Source organism: Notothenia coriiceps, unplaced genomic scaffold (assembly GCF_000735185.1).
Source record: "Notothenia coriiceps isolate Sejong01 unplaced genomic scaffold, NC01 NC01_scaffold00037244, whole genome shotgun sequence".
Classification (NCBI taxonomy): Eukaryota; Metazoa; Chordata; class Actinopteri; order Perciformes; family Nototheniidae; genus Notothenia; species Notothenia coriiceps.
Genome location: NW_011369945.1, coordinates 19,217,624 through 19,235,941, shown reverse-complemented (window position 1 = coordinate 19,235,941; position 18,318 = coordinate 19,217,624). Strand labels below are relative to the sequence as shown.

At 40.4% G+C, this 18,318-nt stretch overlaps 1 protein-coding gene across 3 annotated transcripts in view; it reads left to right on the top strand.

Annotated features, from left to right (window-relative positions):
* Positions 1-13,487, top strand: part of col5a1 (procollagen, type V, alpha 1) — a 78,234-nt gene extending 64,747 nt beyond the window's left edge. For 2 of the 3 annotated variants that reach the window (XM_010793820.1, XM_010793817.1), the window contains 18 exons: positions 1,420-1,473; positions 1,964-2,071; positions 2,209-2,262; positions 2,355-2,408; positions 2,508-2,561; positions 2,645-2,698; positions 2,805-2,912; positions 3,072-3,125; positions 3,217-3,270; positions 3,493-3,600; positions 4,057-4,110; positions 4,210-4,245; positions 4,804-4,857; positions 5,003-5,270; positions 6,069-6,181; positions 7,718-7,786; positions 10,884-11,117; positions 11,265-13,487. In XM_010793820.1, coding sequence (XP_010792122.1) covers positions 1,420-1,473; positions 1,964-2,071; positions 2,209-2,262; positions 2,355-2,408; positions 2,508-2,561; positions 2,645-2,698; positions 2,805-2,912; positions 3,072-3,125; positions 3,217-3,270; positions 3,493-3,600; positions 4,057-4,110; positions 4,210-4,245; positions 4,804-4,857; positions 5,003-5,270; positions 6,069-6,181; positions 7,718-7,786; positions 10,884-11,117; positions 11,265-11,411 — 1,677 coding nt within the window. In that variant the 3' untranslated portion in view covers positions 11,412-13,487. Of the gene's footprint in view, positions 1-1,419; positions 1,474-1,963; positions 2,072-2,208; positions 2,263-2,354; positions 2,409-2,507; positions 2,562-2,644; positions 2,699-2,804; positions 2,913-3,071; positions 3,126-3,216; positions 3,271-3,492; positions 3,601-4,056; positions 4,111-4,209; positions 4,246-4,803; positions 4,858-5,002; positions 5,271-6,068; positions 6,182-7,717; positions 7,787-7,847; positions 7,917-10,883; positions 11,118-11,264 lie in introns of all 3 variants that reach the window. The other variant, XM_010793819.1, reaches the window with a different exon arrangement.
* Positions 13,488-18,318: the final 4,831 nt, after the last annotated feature.

Genomic DNA, 18,318 nt, shown 5'->3' with positions numbered 1-18,318 from the left:
TTGACTGGTTTTTACTACACTTAAGAAGCGACAGACTCACTGGCTAGCAGTTTGTTGACTGATCCGTGGTAAAGACTGTGGATGATACCTCTTTTAAAAAGGCTTCTGCATCCATTAATATTTCCCATGCCTATTTATATGATATCCTTTTAAATAAGACATGATTATATTTCCCTGCCGCAGAGTGACAGATGCACAGCGAGTCTAGTGGACGTGCTGCCATCCCCAACAGTACAGTTGCTGGGTTGAGGGAGTAAGAATTATAACTCAAAGGCACTTTACTTGCAGGAAGATAAATGCATTATTTAAACGCAACACAATCAAATGAGCTGTTTGTTACCTCTTTTTTCATTATGAAAGGCCTACGTTGGCACTGGACTGCAGCTCTGTTCTCACCACCTTCTCTCTGTAGTGAGAGTGTGATTTGTTTTATCTGGTTCAGTCAATAGGATCACCTTTGGCTCCTTTATAATCTCCCCGAGGATAGCCTGTCCTTTCCCGCTGCAAACAAACACAGCGGTCTTCTGGCTAATCGCTCTTTAGCTGATCTGGCATTTTGTTGGCCAACGCAGAGAGCTGGCAAGCAAATGAGCTCAGGCTTCTTTTTTCTGTAAACACATCCCTGTGAAATATCTGTGACGAGCAGCTGTCTCTCATGCTTGTGGCCTCCCTGTCGTCAGCAGGTTGTTGTGAGGATGCTGTGGAAGCCTGTGCACAGCTTCTTGGATGCAACATTGCATAAAGACAAGCTTCTAATACAGGAGGATCAGTCATGCTTTTAACAGGCATAGCAACTGCTTAGAGTGGATTCCCTGAGATGAACAAGAGCTGCTTTGGAAGGCATCCAGACACTAATTCAGAGTATCAGCTGGCAATACAGAGCTCTTGTTCTTGCTTGAGAAAATGTGGACATGCTTATTACAGCGCATCGCTGCTCAGCTTGGCGTCGGCCCTGCAGAGCTCTGCTATCGATTGGCCCCCTCCCAGATATGACATGAGCTCATATTTAGCCCTTAAGCAGGTGTGGCAGGCTGATTCTGCGGTAAAGCCCAGCAGGGGGACGCTAGGTTTATGTGACAGTGAATAACGATAGTGCCCGCTGTATAGGTGAGTCAACAGAGCAACTATCCAATAAGGCAGGGGGACGAGGACAAGATATATGGGCAGGGTCAAGGGAGAAGAGCAAGGTCAGCGCCCCCCTGGCTCCAGCCTCCCGATCTTTCTGCACTTGATGGATTGAAATCTCTTGTGTCATCTCTTTCTATACCCATATGGGTGACAAGGGCACCGGGACAGTGGGGGCTGCTGTAAATGATGGGGTTTTTGGAACCAAGTTGGATCAACAAATCACTTCTGATAATGTATGTCTCTCTCTCTCTCTCTCTCCCTCTAATATCCTCCCCTTCATTCTCTTATCAGGGAGCTGCTGGAGAAACAGGAGTGCCCGGACTTCAGGGAGAACTCGGAGGACCAGTGAGTTACCTGGTTTTCTTCCTCCATATTTACATGATTTAGTTCTAGAGCTGCAATGATTGGTTAACTTATCGATTCGTCACACAAGAAAGAAAACATTTGCCAACTTTTTTGATCATTAATGAATTGTCAAATGTATTTCAGTCTCTTCATAAATTAAATATTGTTGGGTTTTGGACTGACAAATTGAAAGTGGTCGCCTTGGATTGATTTGACATTTTTCACTATTTTCTGACAATGAATAGACCAACAGATGAATCCATTGAACTAACTAAACAATCAGTTGCAGCTGTAATAAGTCCATCCTAAAAATAAAAGGACCAATCCTTTTGTTTCCACTAATTTAATGAAATGATCAAATCAGTGTATCTGTAAAGAGCATAAAGTATAATGTTATAACATGTTGTTATGAAGTTATACTGCAATTTTTCATTTGTTCTCCACTATCATTCATGAATAAGAATAACTCAATGGCTGTGTTTTTTTCCAGGGTCCAAGAGGAGAGAGAGGAGAGAAGGGAGAGGGTGGTCCAGCTGGTACATCAGGACCCCCCGGCCCTAAGGGTCCCCCTGGAGATGACGGTCCCAAAGGAAGCCCCGTAAGCCTTTTTCTACCCTACTTCAGAAAAACCATTGTTCTCTTATAAATGATTTAATCTCACTCAAAGGAAAAACCCTGTGATCAAACTTTGTTTTCTCACTGAAAATTGTAAAAGTAAGTTTTATTGATTTTCAGGGTCCAAGTGGTTTCCCTGGTGACCCTGGTCCCCCTGGAGAGCCCGGTGCAGCTGTACGTATGAGTTCATAGAAAGTGCAATATTTTCCTTACAGTGTGTTTTTGATGCAAGGCAGTAGAACTGAGGCTCTTTATCTCCTATCCAGGGATTAGATGGACCCGCTGGTGACAAGGGAGATGACGGAGAGGCTGGTCAAGCTGTGAGTGCTGTGCACCAATGTGCCGAAAAATCATCGTTTTTTAAGAAAGTTGCCATTTAAATCACAAAATAAATTATATTTTCATTTCTTAAAACATAGGGTTCTCCTGGACCCACTGGAGAGTCTGGTCCCTCTGGACCCCCAGGAAAGAGAGTGAGTAAAGTCCTCTTCTCTGTTGTCGTTGCTTCATGTTATCAATATCAATTTACTAAAATGTTCTCATCTTTTTTTTCCAGGGCCCCCATGGAATATCAGGACCTGAGGGAAGACAAGGAGAGAAGGGGACTAAGGTAACACATTCAACAATAATCTCTTTTCAGTTCACCTCCACCAACGATGTCTAGTCTCCAGGAAATGAGCAAGAATCTAATGTTTGTGTTTATTTTTGTGTTAAAGGGAGAGACTGGTTTGGAAGGTCCCCAAGGAAAGACAGGCCCCGTTGGTCCTCAAGGATCACCTGGCAAGCCCGGTTCTGAAGGCCTGCGGGGTATCCCTGGCCCAGTTGTAAGTAAAGTGATTCTGTTAAAACAGCTTACAGAGCAGGTGCACATAAACGCTTTTCAATATGCTGCTGAACATACTGTAAAGGGGCCGGGCTATTTATAGGGACGTGTTTTCTCATGAGCCGAGTACGAACACGCTGTAATTGGTATTTCTTTGCAGGGAGAGCAAGGTCTTCCTGGTTCTCCAGGCCCAGATGGACCTCCGGGACCCATGGTGAGTAGAAGCAGCTCCTGGCCTTTGAACTCACATAATATGTACAATCTGAGCTGAAGCTTTAACATGTATTCTTTTTCAATGTCCACAGGGTCCTCCTGGTTTACCTGGTATGAAAGGAGATTCTGGCGTTAAAGGAGAAAAGGTGAGCAGCCTGTCCAGCTGAATGTTTGTATAGCACAAGCTTAACACTAAGACTAATGGACCTATTTACTAACAGATTGATTAGACCTGTTCGCCACCAGCCATCCAATCATTACCCTAATTATCAGCGCCTCTGCCAGATAGATGTGTTATTAATGTTTGTGTTGCTGTATTATTGACTGCTGTATTGATAATATGTGTGTGTGTTGTTCTCTACCCTCAGGGCCATCCTGGGCTTATTGGTCTTATCGGACCCCCAGGAGAACAGGGAGAGAAGGGTGACCGTGGTCTGCCCGGCCCCCCAGGACAACATGGCTCCAAGGGAGACAATGTGAGTCAACTAAACTACGCTGCAGTCTCATTAAAAGGCCCACACAATGTTCTTTCAGAGAGAAGAGAATAACTGAGTTCTTTCTGATAACACATTCAATCTAAAAGAATGAGTAACTGAAGTTGTAGTAAAAAGAGATAGAAGGAAGGGGAAGAAAGAAAGTTGATTTATCTTTTCTGACAGTAAACTTCTGCAGGATAAACATTTCATTTTAACTACATAGAAAAATAAAACAGTCAAAATTGAGGGAAATGAATAATGTTTAGGACTCATATATGTTTTATTGTTTGATTTTGATCTGTATTTGTACCAATAATCTTCTTCTTCTTTGGTGTTTTATTAACTTGGGCACAGGCGAACGATCCCTCATTCTAGTTAAAACAGTTGCATCGTGTTTCAACTTCCTCTGTTTTCACAAAGCAGTTATGGATTCACACTCTCTGTTTTGTCCTTTAGGGTATTGCCGGTCCTTCAGGTCCTCTCGGTCCCCTCGGCCCCCCTGGACTACCTGTAAGACTCATCATACATGTTGTACTACTGTGTGTGTGTAACTGCATAGCTTGTAATGCCTGAGCTAATATTGATTCCTCCTTCCATTTCTGTCTTCAGGGTCCATCTGGTCCTAAAGGAGCTAAAGGGTCATCTGTAAGTATTTTACAGAAATGTGCATCCAATAAGTAACAACTAATAAGCAGATGAAAGCTTTACAATTAAACATCTGCAGCAGCCAGAAATGAGCATGTATTCACATAAAACTATGTCTCATTTGCTACATTCAGTTAATGCTAGTGGGCCATCATAACACTACTTTATTTGTCAGGCAAAGCGGGACAAGTTTATTTATATAGCGCATCAACACAAGGCAATTGAAATCGATTTAAAAAATAAATGAAAACATTTAAAGCATTACAATATGGTGCAAACGCAACACATTACAAAATGGCTTTTTTAAATATAGGTACTTCACTTAATGCCCAGACAATACCAGAAAAAACAAGCTGAAATACAGTATACAGATATAAAATACAAGAATAAAAGATACAGTGCAGTGTAAGATTTCAGTTATTATTTGATTTAATAAAAGGCAGAGGCAGAAAGAGAAGTCTTCAGTGTTGATTCAAGATAAATGAGAGTATTATTGTTCCAAATTGTGCATCTTTAATCACAACACTCACACAACATCATTTCATTGTTCCTGTTCAGGGTCAAACTGGACCGAAGGGAGAGACCGGTACATCTGGACCTCCTGGCCAACCTGTAAGTCAAGGACTTCTGAATTGTTTTCAATCATCATTTCATAACGTATCCTTCAGTGTGAGTCATTATCTCCAGACATTTGTATAATCTCCGCCCTTATCTCTGACTGGCATTTGTCTCCCCTCCTTTCCTCACCCCATCACAGGGCCCCCCCGGCGATGTCATTCACCCCCTCCCCATGATGTCCAACATGAAGGGCAGAAATCGCAGGAACATCGATGCCAGCGAGGTGATGGACGACATGCCTGCAGATACCAACTACAAGGACTACGAAGACGGCATGGAGGAAATCTTTGGCTCGCTCAACTCCCTGAAGCTGGAGATCGAGCAGATGAAGCATCCGATGGGAACGCAGAGCAACCCGGCGCGTACCTGTAAAGACCTGCAGCTCTGCCACCCCGACTTCCCCGATGGTTTGTATTACACGTCTGAAATGAGGCATGAGGTCCCATTGTCTCGTCCTCCCCTCCCTCGTCACGGTTTTTAATGAATCTGAAATGAGACGGCCGTTATCACACAGCAGCTCTCTAGAAATGAAAGGAAATGGGCTCTGTCCAAAGCCTATGCACATTTGAGCTCTGTTGTATTCCTGAAAGCCTCAGTCTAGCTTCAAGCCAGATCTATATGAAACACTGCAAATACAGTGGAGACACATCTCCAAATGCATGACCCTCACTTAATGCTCGGGGGAAACAAAGGGGGGTTAAGTCAATAGGTAGAAAATAAATAATGTATTATTTGTTATTTTTATAGTAAAAATATCAAACTTTCCAAAGTTCGAGCATCCGTTTGGAAGGATCTAGTGCTTTCCCTTTTCTATCAAAAAACGTAGATATAATAATATGATTAAATCATAAATAAATAGGTCTAGCCTATATTGTGATATAAATACATTTAGTATATACATTTTCCTATCATTTTGAACATATTCAAACCAATAGATTTTATTTGACTAAATTATACTTTATTAATCCAAAACTGGGAAACAGAGACAGCAGCATGTACAAAACAAAAAAAGAAAGAGTAAATCTATTCATATAAAGAATACAGTTAATCTATGGAGTACAAAACACTATAATAGACTGCTACTAAACAAACGACCATAGAATATACATTTTGAAGGGTTATATTGCCCAGCCGATGGAGTTCAGTATGGACTTTAAATCGTGTACCTCTCAATAATTGCTCTCCCTCTGTCTCCATTCCTCAAGGTGAGTACTGGATTGATCCAAACCAGGGCTGCTCTCGGGACTCCTTCAAGGTTTACTGCAACTTCACAGCAGGAGGAGAGAGCTGCATCTTCCCAGATAAGAAGTCTGAAGGGGTAAGTCTGGCTCTGCGTACACAAACACTTACACACACACTCAGAAACACACTCAGAAAACAGACAGGCAGCTTTTGGATTAGTGCTAGCAACATGATGTGTAATGAAAAAGAGAAAGGAACTACATTTTATCATTATAATAATCCTCCAGTTTGTGATTTGATTGACAGACGAGCACAAGCTGAAAACTCCAGATAAGTGTATGATTTTCCTCACATCTGGGACTGAGTATAAATATCCCCCACATCTCAACACAGCCCTGGTTTGCAACAGTGATTCTATTGTGCTAACTCATGTATATAATTAGCCTCCATGAGATTACCAAGGAGATGTGGGACATTACACAACAGTTCTCCCTGCATTTCCCACAAGGGACCAGGTCATTTAGCTAAGTCTCAGTTTAGTTTTGACGGTTGATAACCTTAGGGTGAAAACTCCCTCATTTAAGCACATGCCAATCCATACTGTTGTCTCAGTGCCATTTTTAGAATGCCATTAAGAACCCATAGACCCTTTGGCAGGTGACAGACACATGGAGGAGATTGTCAGTTCATTATGCAAGAGTGTGTGGAGGAGAGGAGAAACATTGGGAACAGTGTTTCTGACGGGTGGAGGTTGTGTAATAGTACAGTGCTACAGCCGTTTTAATGATCCCACTCACTGAGCCTCAGAGGAGCAGGAGTTTGCTTAAGCTTAGAATAATGAAGCAGACTTTTTATTGAGCGCCGGTGATGGACTGCTCTCATTTGTGTCGAGGGGTGAAAAGAAAAAGCCTGTCAGTCTCCGTGCAGAGCCCTACGAACACACCCACGTGCGTTCGGATTGGCACTTTTATTATAGGAGTACATAATGTCCACGCACTGTACAGAAAAGCAGACACATGTAATGGGTTTTGGAAACAGATAAAGTCACGAACAGATATTTCAACTTTTGTCCACTCTAGTGAAAACAACTGAATGTCACCTTGAAGGCAGCATGGGTCTAATGTATGCCATCTCCCAGCGATATGTGATCCCCGGCTCATCAGTCATTAACACATTAAGCTATCAATGACAGTTCCATATCTAACCCTGCTATCTATTTATAGTTAAATTCATCATTGTCACGGCTGGGATCATTAGAGCCGTGCCCTGTTGGCCAATTCACAGCTTTTAATGGCATAACAAAGTTAGTGCACCATGGCTGCATACACTAACACTGAACAGCAGGGATGGAGGCCGAGGTATAAGAGCTCCTCGCAGGCCATCGTTTCTTAATTAATCACTGTGTACTCATGAATTTCTCAGCAGCAACTCGCTGCCAGCTACAGTTTGTACTATACAAAATGGCATAATGGCTCGCTATTATATTCTTCCCTGGACCGCTTGGTCTGGTTGATCCTGCTGAATGCTGTTTCAGGTCCGGAAGACTCCTCGAAGGACAAGCAGAAGGAGGAAGAGGGGAGGAGAAAAAGAAAAGCGGGGATGTGTTTCTGTCAGATGTGTTTCCTCTCTTTAACACTGCTGTTTTTCCCTCCTCTGTCGCTCATGCCTCCAGGCTAGGCTCACATCCTGGGTAAAGGAGAATCCCGGCTCCTGGTTCAGTGAATTCAAACGTGGTAAACTGGTAAGCCAGACTCCTGACAGAAGTCCTTTTCCCTTTCCTGAACGCCTCTTATATTTTACAGAGCAAAATGGCAAAATGGCCCAAAGACTCGCCAGGCACATGGTATAGTCACTACAAGAGAGGTTCCCTGGTAAGTGGCCCTGCCTGCGGTCCCCAGAGTCCTGGTCCCGGCCGGGGCTCTGTGTTCCTGAGGCTCTGCATGGTTCTGGTTCTGCTCTACAAAGTACGTTCTCCTGCTTGTTGGTTGTTACTTCATCGTGGTGCATGACTCCAAACAAGTTGCAATCACCTGCAGTCAGACAATAAGAGGTAGGTGATGCTCTCACGAGGAAATGAAGGAGAGGTTTGTGGAGTATAAAGGTAATATTTGGCATTTGATGGAGTTTAACAAATGGAAAACCTACTGTTTAAATGTATTGACTACTCTGGCACACCTCTGCTACATTCAGAGAGCATCTCCTCGTGACTGCGTGCCTCGACCCGTGACTCAACAAGTGATATCCATGCTAAGTCGATTTAAAAACACCTGAGAAGGACACTTCTCTCCTTTACGCATCTTATTTTTTTTACACCTTAGCAGATCATCCATACTCAACAAGGGTGGTGGGGGGGGGGGGTGGGGGGGGGTTAGTGTCACTGCTGCCATTCAGCTGCACTCACATTCTCAGCGTCTCTCTTAAACACTACTTATATCCGGCGGAGCAGCTCTGAGTCAAACAGGTCAGGCACTCAGTCACCACCCAGGGGCTTCTGGGTATTCAGTCACTGTTGACTTGCGCCTGTGACGATAAAGAGGTAATGTTTCCCTGGCGATGTTGGGCTGGATCCACACGCTGCGCCTTGGTGGGGGGGGGATGAGTTGCGGGGTAAGTCAGAAATGCATGGGACTACCCGGCCGCTCTGAGGAAGAAGAGCAGCGGCACTTTGTTGAGCCACATACCGACACTCACAGACATATTGCAAGAAGTCCTCATTGTTTATATCTAGCGATTCATTAGCTAATTAAATCAACATTTGGCACAACATGTTTGAACTGAAATTTATTTATTTAGGATTTATGTTAGGATCAAGGGGGTCCTAACATATTGTTCAAACAGCAAAACCATAAAAAGGAAAGAAAAACAAGAAAGAAAACAAAATGACAAAATCTAATCAAGTCAAAATATAAACAAAGACAAGGCTACTACAATCACAACACAAACATTAAAGACACGTGTTTGGACATAACCACTATATGGCCACAGAGAGGCCATGAACAAATACATGTTCACAGCAACAAATCAAAATAAATACAAACATAGTGTTTTGTACGTGTTACTTCATCAATAGCATGTACAATTCACGGCAAAAGAAGAAGACAGCAACTTTGAATGAAGAGGATGATTATCTCCCTCTGTTCATGTCAAGAGTGTCGGTGCTCTGGGTTTGTATATGCATGTGTGTGTGTGTGTGTGTGTGTGTGTGTGTGTGTGTGTGTGTGTGTGTGTGTGTGTGTGAACAACAAGTCAAGAAAGACGTCCAGACTCAGACGGTTTGCTGCTCGGCTGCATGGTGTGAACGCTGCATGTCCTCCACTCTCAGTCAGTCCTGTTTGTCTGAAAGGCGAAGCCACTTTGTGGATCTAATGGATTCCTGATGGTTGGTATGTAGATAGTCACATGTGGACATTTAGCTGAACCGTGACTGGTTCACAGTCCTCCGTCTTCTCATTTATGATAACAAGCAAAGCTATGATAAGAGCTATTATCGGATTAGAGGATAATATTTCTTTCCTTTAGAATGTAAAAATGTAGGTTAATTCTAGGTTGATTACAAGGCAATTAGCAAATCATTACTGCAACATATTCCCTATTAAGATAAGTACATTTGTATGCACTTACCATAATTTATTGATATTGGATACATATTTTTCATAATTACAAATTAACATTTAAACGAGGAGTTTAGTTTTGCTTCTATCAACAGCATTTCAGAAAAAGGACTGTTTTTCACTATCATCTTTACCCTAGAGACTTTTTCCCATTTTTACAAAATGACCTAAGGTTGGGTAGTTTTTTATATTATTTATTGTTAACAAATCCACATAAAAAGAGCAAAACCACTAATGAGGTAATTATACTAACAGAGCTCCATTAGATGCACCAGTGAGACTCACAGTTGCACTGGCAGACATTAACATGAACAGGGGCACTGTGGGTAATTTAAAATCAATCCTAAATACTGAACACCCGTAGTGCCATTCTGCAGGTGGAAATATTCTCCAACAAAGTCACCTTTTATACCTGTTTCAACATTTGCTTTCAAGTGAATAAATCAGACAGTTTGAAATGATAGGGATATTTGATATTACATTTTGTACGGACTATACCATGTCACTTGTCTCAACATGCTGCCGTATACTGTAGCTTCTTCTATTTGAGTTTAGTTAGTGTACCATTTGACTTTCTCTCTTCATTTAGCTGTATTTATTTCTGTCTTTCTGAATATCCCCACTGACAATAAATTAAGATGTATCTTTTTTTATATTTGCAACCTGCTTTTAAAGATTTAAATCTTAAAAAAGAACTAATAGAGCTTAAAGCTGAGTGTAAAACCAGGGTAGGTGCGTCGTAAAGTATGGGATTTGTTAACAATAATAATAATAATGTAATATATTAAGCTCATCCTCTTATGATCAGATAACATTAGATTGTTTAGATTAGACACCAAAGCAAATTCCTAGTATGTGTAAACGTACCTGGCAATACACTTGATTCTTATTCTGATACATAGAAAACATCTCATTCTGTTAGTTCTGTCTGTGCTCTCCCAGAACATGGTAGTATATTAACTCTGTATCCTCGGATGACACGTCCTTTTCTAACACTTAGCAATAAGAAATACGTCCTATAAATCCAAACACAGCAGTGAAACAGGAATACTAATTACTAGTCATAAATGTAATCAAAATGGCTCCCAAAGGACAGAAACAGTGCACAGCGCAGACATGATGGTGTGTTCATTTAATCTTTATAGCCCCCCTCAGTTCCTCACACTGGTCCCTTCTCTTGGTGTTACCTTTTCCGATGCTCAACGCCATCTGGTTTCCTCTCCGCAGCTCTCCTACGTGGATGCCGAGGGTAGCCCCGTCAGCGTGGTCCAGATGACCTTCATGCGGCTGCTGAGCGCGGCTGCCAGACAGAACATGACGTACAACTGCTACCAGTCGGTGGCCTGGCACGACCAGGAGCAGGACGGCTACGACAAGGCCATCCGCTTCCTGGGCTCCAACGACGAGGAGATGTCTTACGATAACAACCCCTACATCCGCGCTGTGGTCGACGGCTGTGCGGTAAGTCAAACAGAGAGGCTTTGATCATTATGTTTCTGTTGTCTTTGATGAGGCTCAGTCAAAATGAGTGTGTGATCTTCTTTATTCTGAAGAAATGATTATTCCTCACTAACTCTCGCTCCTGCTGTGTTCTTCTCTCTTCCACAGTTGAAAAAGGGTTATGAAAAGACAGTACTTGAGATCAACACGCCAAAGGTGGAACAGGTGCCATTTGTGGACATTATGTTCAACGACTTTGGCGGCTCCGCGCAGAAGTTTGGATTTGAAGTGGGCCCTGTCTGTTTCATCGGCTAAGACTGTTTACTGAACAAATGGAGAAAAAAAAGCATATATTTGTTTTCTCAGAGAAAAAAAAAAAACTATTGAAAAAGAATAGGACAATTCTATTTGTAAAAAAGTAACTTTTTTTTCCATAAAGCAACAAGTATGAGTAAAAATGAAATCAAGTGAAATTCTATAGGAATAGAGGAAAATAACCTTGAAACCTCAGTGTGCCTTCTCCATCACATGCACGTTTTGAAACTGGATGTCAGATCCTGCCTTCTACACAAACAACCCTAGCCCCATGCCACCATTCTCCATTTAGATTTAGACATGGAAGGCGACCCTGAGAGCTCCAACCGTTCCAGACGCTCGCTGCATTTGCCACGGACTCCATCTGATTTGGCTCTTTGTTTTCCTTTCAGTTCTGATCTCATGTTTTCCCGCCCCTCCCCGGCTTATTCCACTTGTCCTTTGTTGTTTTGTTCGCTCATTCACTACGGGAGCTTTGTTTGTGCATAATTCTCTCCCCATTCCCTTGGAATGGACCATATATATATAAATATATATAAATAATTTGTATGTTTGTAAGTACATTCTGTATATTTTTCATGGTAATTTGTATTGCCTCTGGCTTCAAAACATGCATGTGACCTTTTAATTGTGAGGTAGGATATGATGGATACAGGGGTAAATGGTAGAAATATATCAAAAGTGAGGAAATTCGACTTGTAAATTAAAAAAACTCAAAAGAAACAAATTGGGAAGTCCTGTCTTGTTGCGGTTGTGGAGCACACCTTGTTGTAATTTAAGAACAGAATGGAAATAAAAGACGAAAACAAGCTCTGTGATATTATGTGATTTGCATAACGAACGACCACACAAAATACATTCCTCCTTTTGTGCCCTCTGAACAGAACACCCAGCTTGGTGGTTAATATTATTAACTTAATAAACAGCTTCTATTTTTTCTTTTCTTCAAATACACATCTATCTGACTATGCAATGGGAAGTGATGTCACATTGAAATGAAAACACAAAGAAATCAAATCCTAGGTGCTATTTTCTCTCTTCTGTGGTGCTATGTGTTTTTCTAATTTGTGTTGTTTGAATGAAAGAAAATGTGCGGTGATAATATTCCACCGCCAGCAGCCCCCTTGACTCTTTACCACCACATCCGACGCAGGTGGATCTTTGCTGCATCTATTTACTTGTTTTTCTTCAAATGTTCAGCAGTGGTGTTTGCATGCCATTTCTCTACACATCCACTCACAGATCAGTGCAGCATGGCGGCGTATGTTGTCTCCTGCTTCAGCGGACCGCACAAACTTGTACAAATGTTGGAATAACGAGAGGAAAGATGGTGCTGTTGGCTTTGCATATCATTGCTCTAAGAAGCTGCATCATGGAGTTGAGGAGTGGACATGTTGTGATTGGGCCAAAGCACCCAAAAAGGGATATGGGATAAGTTTTGTTTGGTGTATAAAACCCTAAACGCTTCCACCAAAGGTTTTCAGGTATATTAATATAGCTTTAAGGGCCATGGTGGCTTGAAATCTTTTTTTTTAATGGGAAACAACTTGAAAAGTATTTTTTCTCACAGTAGAAGCAGGTCATCAGATGAAAGCGTTGGCTCATGCAGCATCAAAGATTGCTTGTTGGTCTTTTGTTTTTGCCCTTATTGTAATTATGCTCTTTGTTTAAACTATGCACTCTCTATGCTTATGACCACTAGTATCTGCCACAGGATTTTACCGCTCTTCATACATAGGTTTTTTTTTTTTAAATCTTTAAATATGTGACTTGAACCATTTCTGTTAAGATAACTCAATATGCTTGTAGATCTTTGACTTTGTTTTTCATTGTGATGCAGTACACCCAAATTTAACACTTTCCTCTCAAAAAGAAAAAGGAGAAACAACATTTTTGTAAATTTCCAGAACCAGCAGTGATGCTGCCATTGTTTTTGTTTCATTTCATTTTGTAGATGTCCGTTTGTCTGTCTGTTTGTTTGTTTTTCACAGTCTTTGTCAAACCTGTGTAAGGATAAAAGGATAGAAGTTATATTGGTTTTTATGTCAATAAATTCAAGTTTACTGTGGCCATCCACTCTTGTATCTCTTTTGAAGCATTAAAACCTATCTGTATGCATGAAATTGTAAAGTTTTTTTCTCTTGCTGTTATAATTTTGTAGTGACATGATCTCTAGTCCACATTTTATTCATCATGAAACATGCCTTTTCTAATGGTACGGATGAATAAAAGGTCATGTCCACAATTGTGAAGTTGAGGGAAAATGATGAACTTGTAACTCTACCAAAGCCAATGTTCTATTGTAGTATATTTATTGTATTATTTAAAATAAAAAATAAATGTTAAATGATACCATAGCATAAGTGTAAGAGGCCCCCTCTTTACATGCACACAGGACAACAAAAGCTTTGTCAAATCAGTATACTACATGCTATTACACACAACATGTTAATGGGTCCTTTACGGATACATTTGGCAACATAAACATAATTTATACATATATATATATAATATAGTATTTATGTTAACAACCTCTTAGGTGTGAGAGAATGTAAGTTGAATATGCTAAATTAATGATTGGTCTCTTTAATATGCATAACAGGTAAGGCCTTATTAATTACACTGTCATGTATGTTTCGAAAGTGTCAAACAACTTGCTCCACAGATGCTCCAAAAGGAAAAAGATCTAAGGCTGCGCCTCATGATCAGACACGCTGTCATCGAGGATTGTTCTCCGCTGATGCCTCCTTCAAAGAACACCCCTGCCTCTGCGTCTTTGGACAGCTAATGTATGTACTTCTATCACTTGAAGCTCATTTTTCTGCACTCTTTGCATTATAATAAGCCAGGAAATATATATGTAACACTATGTATTTTGTGCAAACCTTTCTCGTGATCATTAAAAAGATATTCCTGTTTTTGGCCCCTCCATGCACCACTCATTTCAATAATCTGTAATCTTTAGGCTTTGATCAACTCTTTGGTGGTGAAGATGACTTGCAGCACTTCTGCTGTCTCATTAGCAGAAAAACCTCTCACAGCGCACATTAAGCCTAGCGCAGCAAAACAAAAATAATAAATAAAAAGTTGTTGTACGTGATACCATGATCAATATTTAATGCCGAGTTTACCGGATGGATTTGATGCATGGATTCTACTGAGGCAGCATCCTGGGTGAGAAACCAAAGCGAACAAGCTAATCCCCTTTCTAAGCTCAGAACTACTTACAATGCAGTGGTGATAAGTGGGGCATCAAAGTAGCTTGAGGATGGGAAGAAGGAAAAGTAACAGCATGGTGGGGATTTAGTGACCTCCGATTATGGCAACAGGTGATGTGTCAAAAGACTACAACAGCACCCAAGTGTAACAAGTATGTGAACAATGTTACAAGAGCAAATTCAAATGTGAGAAGAATAGGTCACCATGGGACATCATGCGAATGTGCTAAGAGAAATACTGCTTTAGAAACATATAAAGTGGAGGAAAGATATCAACCGAACACTGAAGTGTTCTCACTGAGCTCCTCAAGGATACACTTGGAGGTACTCAGATCTGTAGCTAAGGAAAAGCACAGAAGTGTCATCACCAACATTTAGTCAAAGTATCAAAAGTAAAAGTACTTGTTTTACAGAACAGCTCCTTTCAAAGTGTTGTATTATTATAGAATCATACATCCTTTTTTAACTAACAAATTAAGAACATGTTTGTCTATTAACACAATATTTCTCTCTCAAATTAAATGAAGTAGCATTAGATAAAAAAAATGGTGCGTGTTTCACTTTCCTTCACTCTTTCTAAGGGCTAGAATATGTTTTACAGATATGCAAATGAGGGATTTAACAATTTATATTTTCGCTCACCCTACGAGGCTCTCTGTGGGTGCTCAGAGGACTTTTCAATTCTCCGGCTGCTTGATGGGCGTCGTTCTAGCAAGAAAAGCATCCTCAAAGGCTGAAAGACACCATCCCCACTGTGACTCAAAAACTGGTTGCATGAGCCTGTTATGGTTATTTATATGGAGGATCTGCAAGCTATTGACTTTTCATTTTAGCATTAATGTGAAAAATCTTAGGGTTGCATTTTTCTAAATCTCGTAATTTTGTGTTTGTGTGTGTGTGTGTGTGTGTGTGTGTGTGTGTGTGTGTGTGTGTGTGTGTGTGTGTGTGTGTGTGTGTGTCATTTATGTGTTGTTTATAGGTTTTTCAAATATAGGTAAATGAGAAAAAAATACTTGAAATGCTCATCCAAAATGAGTCTTTACTGTTAATTACTTTCACAAAGAACAACAGCTTTGTGAAGTTAAATTAAGATCAGATATCGTTGACTAAACAAAAGAAAATGTCGATTAATAGATTGTGTAATACAGTCAGTCAGCAGTTCTTTGGAGATTGTTTCTTTTAAAATAAATGATGAATCAAGCATATTTTAAGCGGACTCAAATAAATTAAATTAGCAGCTCGTCTGGTTGCAACATAAAAGTGAATGTTGTTTGGAATATTGGTGCCATGGATTTATTGTCATGTCAATTCCATTTTGAGGATGGGATGATCCAAAAATATGACAGTAAAAATGTCTTTGTGGGATTCATTATTGTGGTAGCAAACTGTTTCCAGCTGCTTTTATATACTTCAATTTAATAACCATAATCGTGGTTCTCACATTCTTTGATTACTTTTAAAGCTACACAATCTATTATATATGAGTATTCAGTGACACCTTTTATACAGTACATTAAAGTTTAATTATTAAATGTTAAGGAGTGCTGTTAATGTGTGGTCTGGGAAGAGCTACAGGGTCGAGCTGCAGACGTTAGAAGGGAAATTTGGGACGGAGCCCCGTGCTAATGTGTAATTGCTTTGAGCCCGTGGATCTTCAGCTAACAGAGCCCATTCATAGCCGGGCCCGGCACCACTGACCTACTTACATATGAATCAGATAGCTGAGAGGAACACGATAGTGTTATAACACAGGGACTGTCATATTGGGATATTAATACCAGGCTTTTCCTCGCTAATAGACTCTGACATGGAAGAGAGGCTGTAGTTCAAGATGTACGGTTCTCTAATGTGATTAGGGGCTGGCCACCCAAGCATTACACACTGCTGGGCTTGCATGCTGTTGTATTAAGCTGATAGTGTGAGCTTCATCATCATTATTTAACATTAAAGTAAAAACAATATATTAAGCCTTATTCCTGGGTCAATTCTACTTTATTTTGTATCATGCTAAGTCAACTCCATCTTGTTTTTTTAATCATGTTTTATTACTGACACAGTAAGCCTAATTTGGACTCAATTTCTTATGAGAAACTCAATAAAAAAAGCGTTTTAAAAGATTGATAATGACCGCAACCATAAGGGCATTGGCCGCTAGACAATCACGAATGTGAACAAAATACATCAGGCTATTGTATATATATATATAGTATATATATATATAGTATTTGAGGTTAGCTGGACAGACCAATAACGTTTTATCTCCTCACTGTGGCCAGCTAGTTCTGTCCAACAATTGTAATACATTTAACAAGGCTGGCATTTTTATTTTTAGATGTGTTGCTTGCAGTTTGGGTTGTGCTGTATGATGTGTTTTTTATAAATGTTTTCATGCTGTGTGCTATCACCCTTTTGATCATTAGTTGTGTAGCACTTGAAAACTGCTCGTTTGAAACATTTGATATGAATAAAGTTTCTTATTATTTTGTATTATATTATAATTCCTCAAAAGATAACAAATAAATGGTTAGCAGGTATCATCTCAGGTTGCCATCTTAATTTCCATCAAGAAGTGAAGGCGCACCTTGTGAAGAAGATTGTAATTTAACACACCTGATGGATGTAGAGTAGAGCACCACAGCCATCCACCACCTTGTGTCTGCTATAATCAGTCAAATGAATCTAGTGTAACCTCACACACTGAAGACACAACACTGCACTATTAACATTAATTTAAGACCTTTTTTAAAAAAAAGAAACATTTCAGCCTGAAGCCACGTTGAGTGTGCTGTCATGAAGGACTCCGCCCACAGCTCACAGCTGCAGGCCCTCAGTCATTAGCTCATCCAATTAGATGATGCAAAAGTAAAAAAAGAGAGGCTGAAATCTGCCACAACCTCACACCACATCATGAATGTAGCACAATGTGCTCTGCTATCAAATTAATAGCACCCTTTAAAAAAAAAAAGACAACATTTATTTGAAAGCCATATTTAAATATGACGAGGAAAAAGAATCAACCAAACACTGTGATTAACACAGAATAATCCAAGGAAATATCCAAGAAGTGCACTCGGAGATGGAAAGCATACTTGCAGGAAACAAGTAGGGAAATTGCTTCTTGGATCTCAAGAGTAAAAGGAGACTTTGATTATTATGAGCATTTCTTCACAAGTACATTTTGCCAAAGCCCTTGCTGCTCACCACAAGTGTTTCAAGCTGATTAAACTGAACCCCTGCTTGGTAAAGATACCAACCTCAAGCACTTAAAAGCAAATGCATTTTGCTGTCATTAAAATCTTAAAAAGGTGTCCGATTACCGGGAGTCAATCCGGGCTGCCTGGGCCCGCCCACTACACACACAATTACTCAGGGGTATTTTACGTTAACTGTTAAATAAACATCTGATTGGCGTATATGTGTGGCCTCCCTCTTTGTTGCCAGCCTTAAGGAAGGTTGTAACAGAGGGCTGATTGGCTGAGTGAAAGCACCTGCGTGGGTGTGCAGAGGCCTCAGTGACAGTCCTCTGATTTTTTGGGGGGAAATACATTAAAGTGGACTTATCATGCTATATTTGAATAATATTGTGTAGGACCGTACCTATATAATCTATATTTATACTTTTTATTTTTCAAAATACCAAACAGATCATGCATTTTAGCCATTCCTCATTTCGCTCAATTTAACACTGT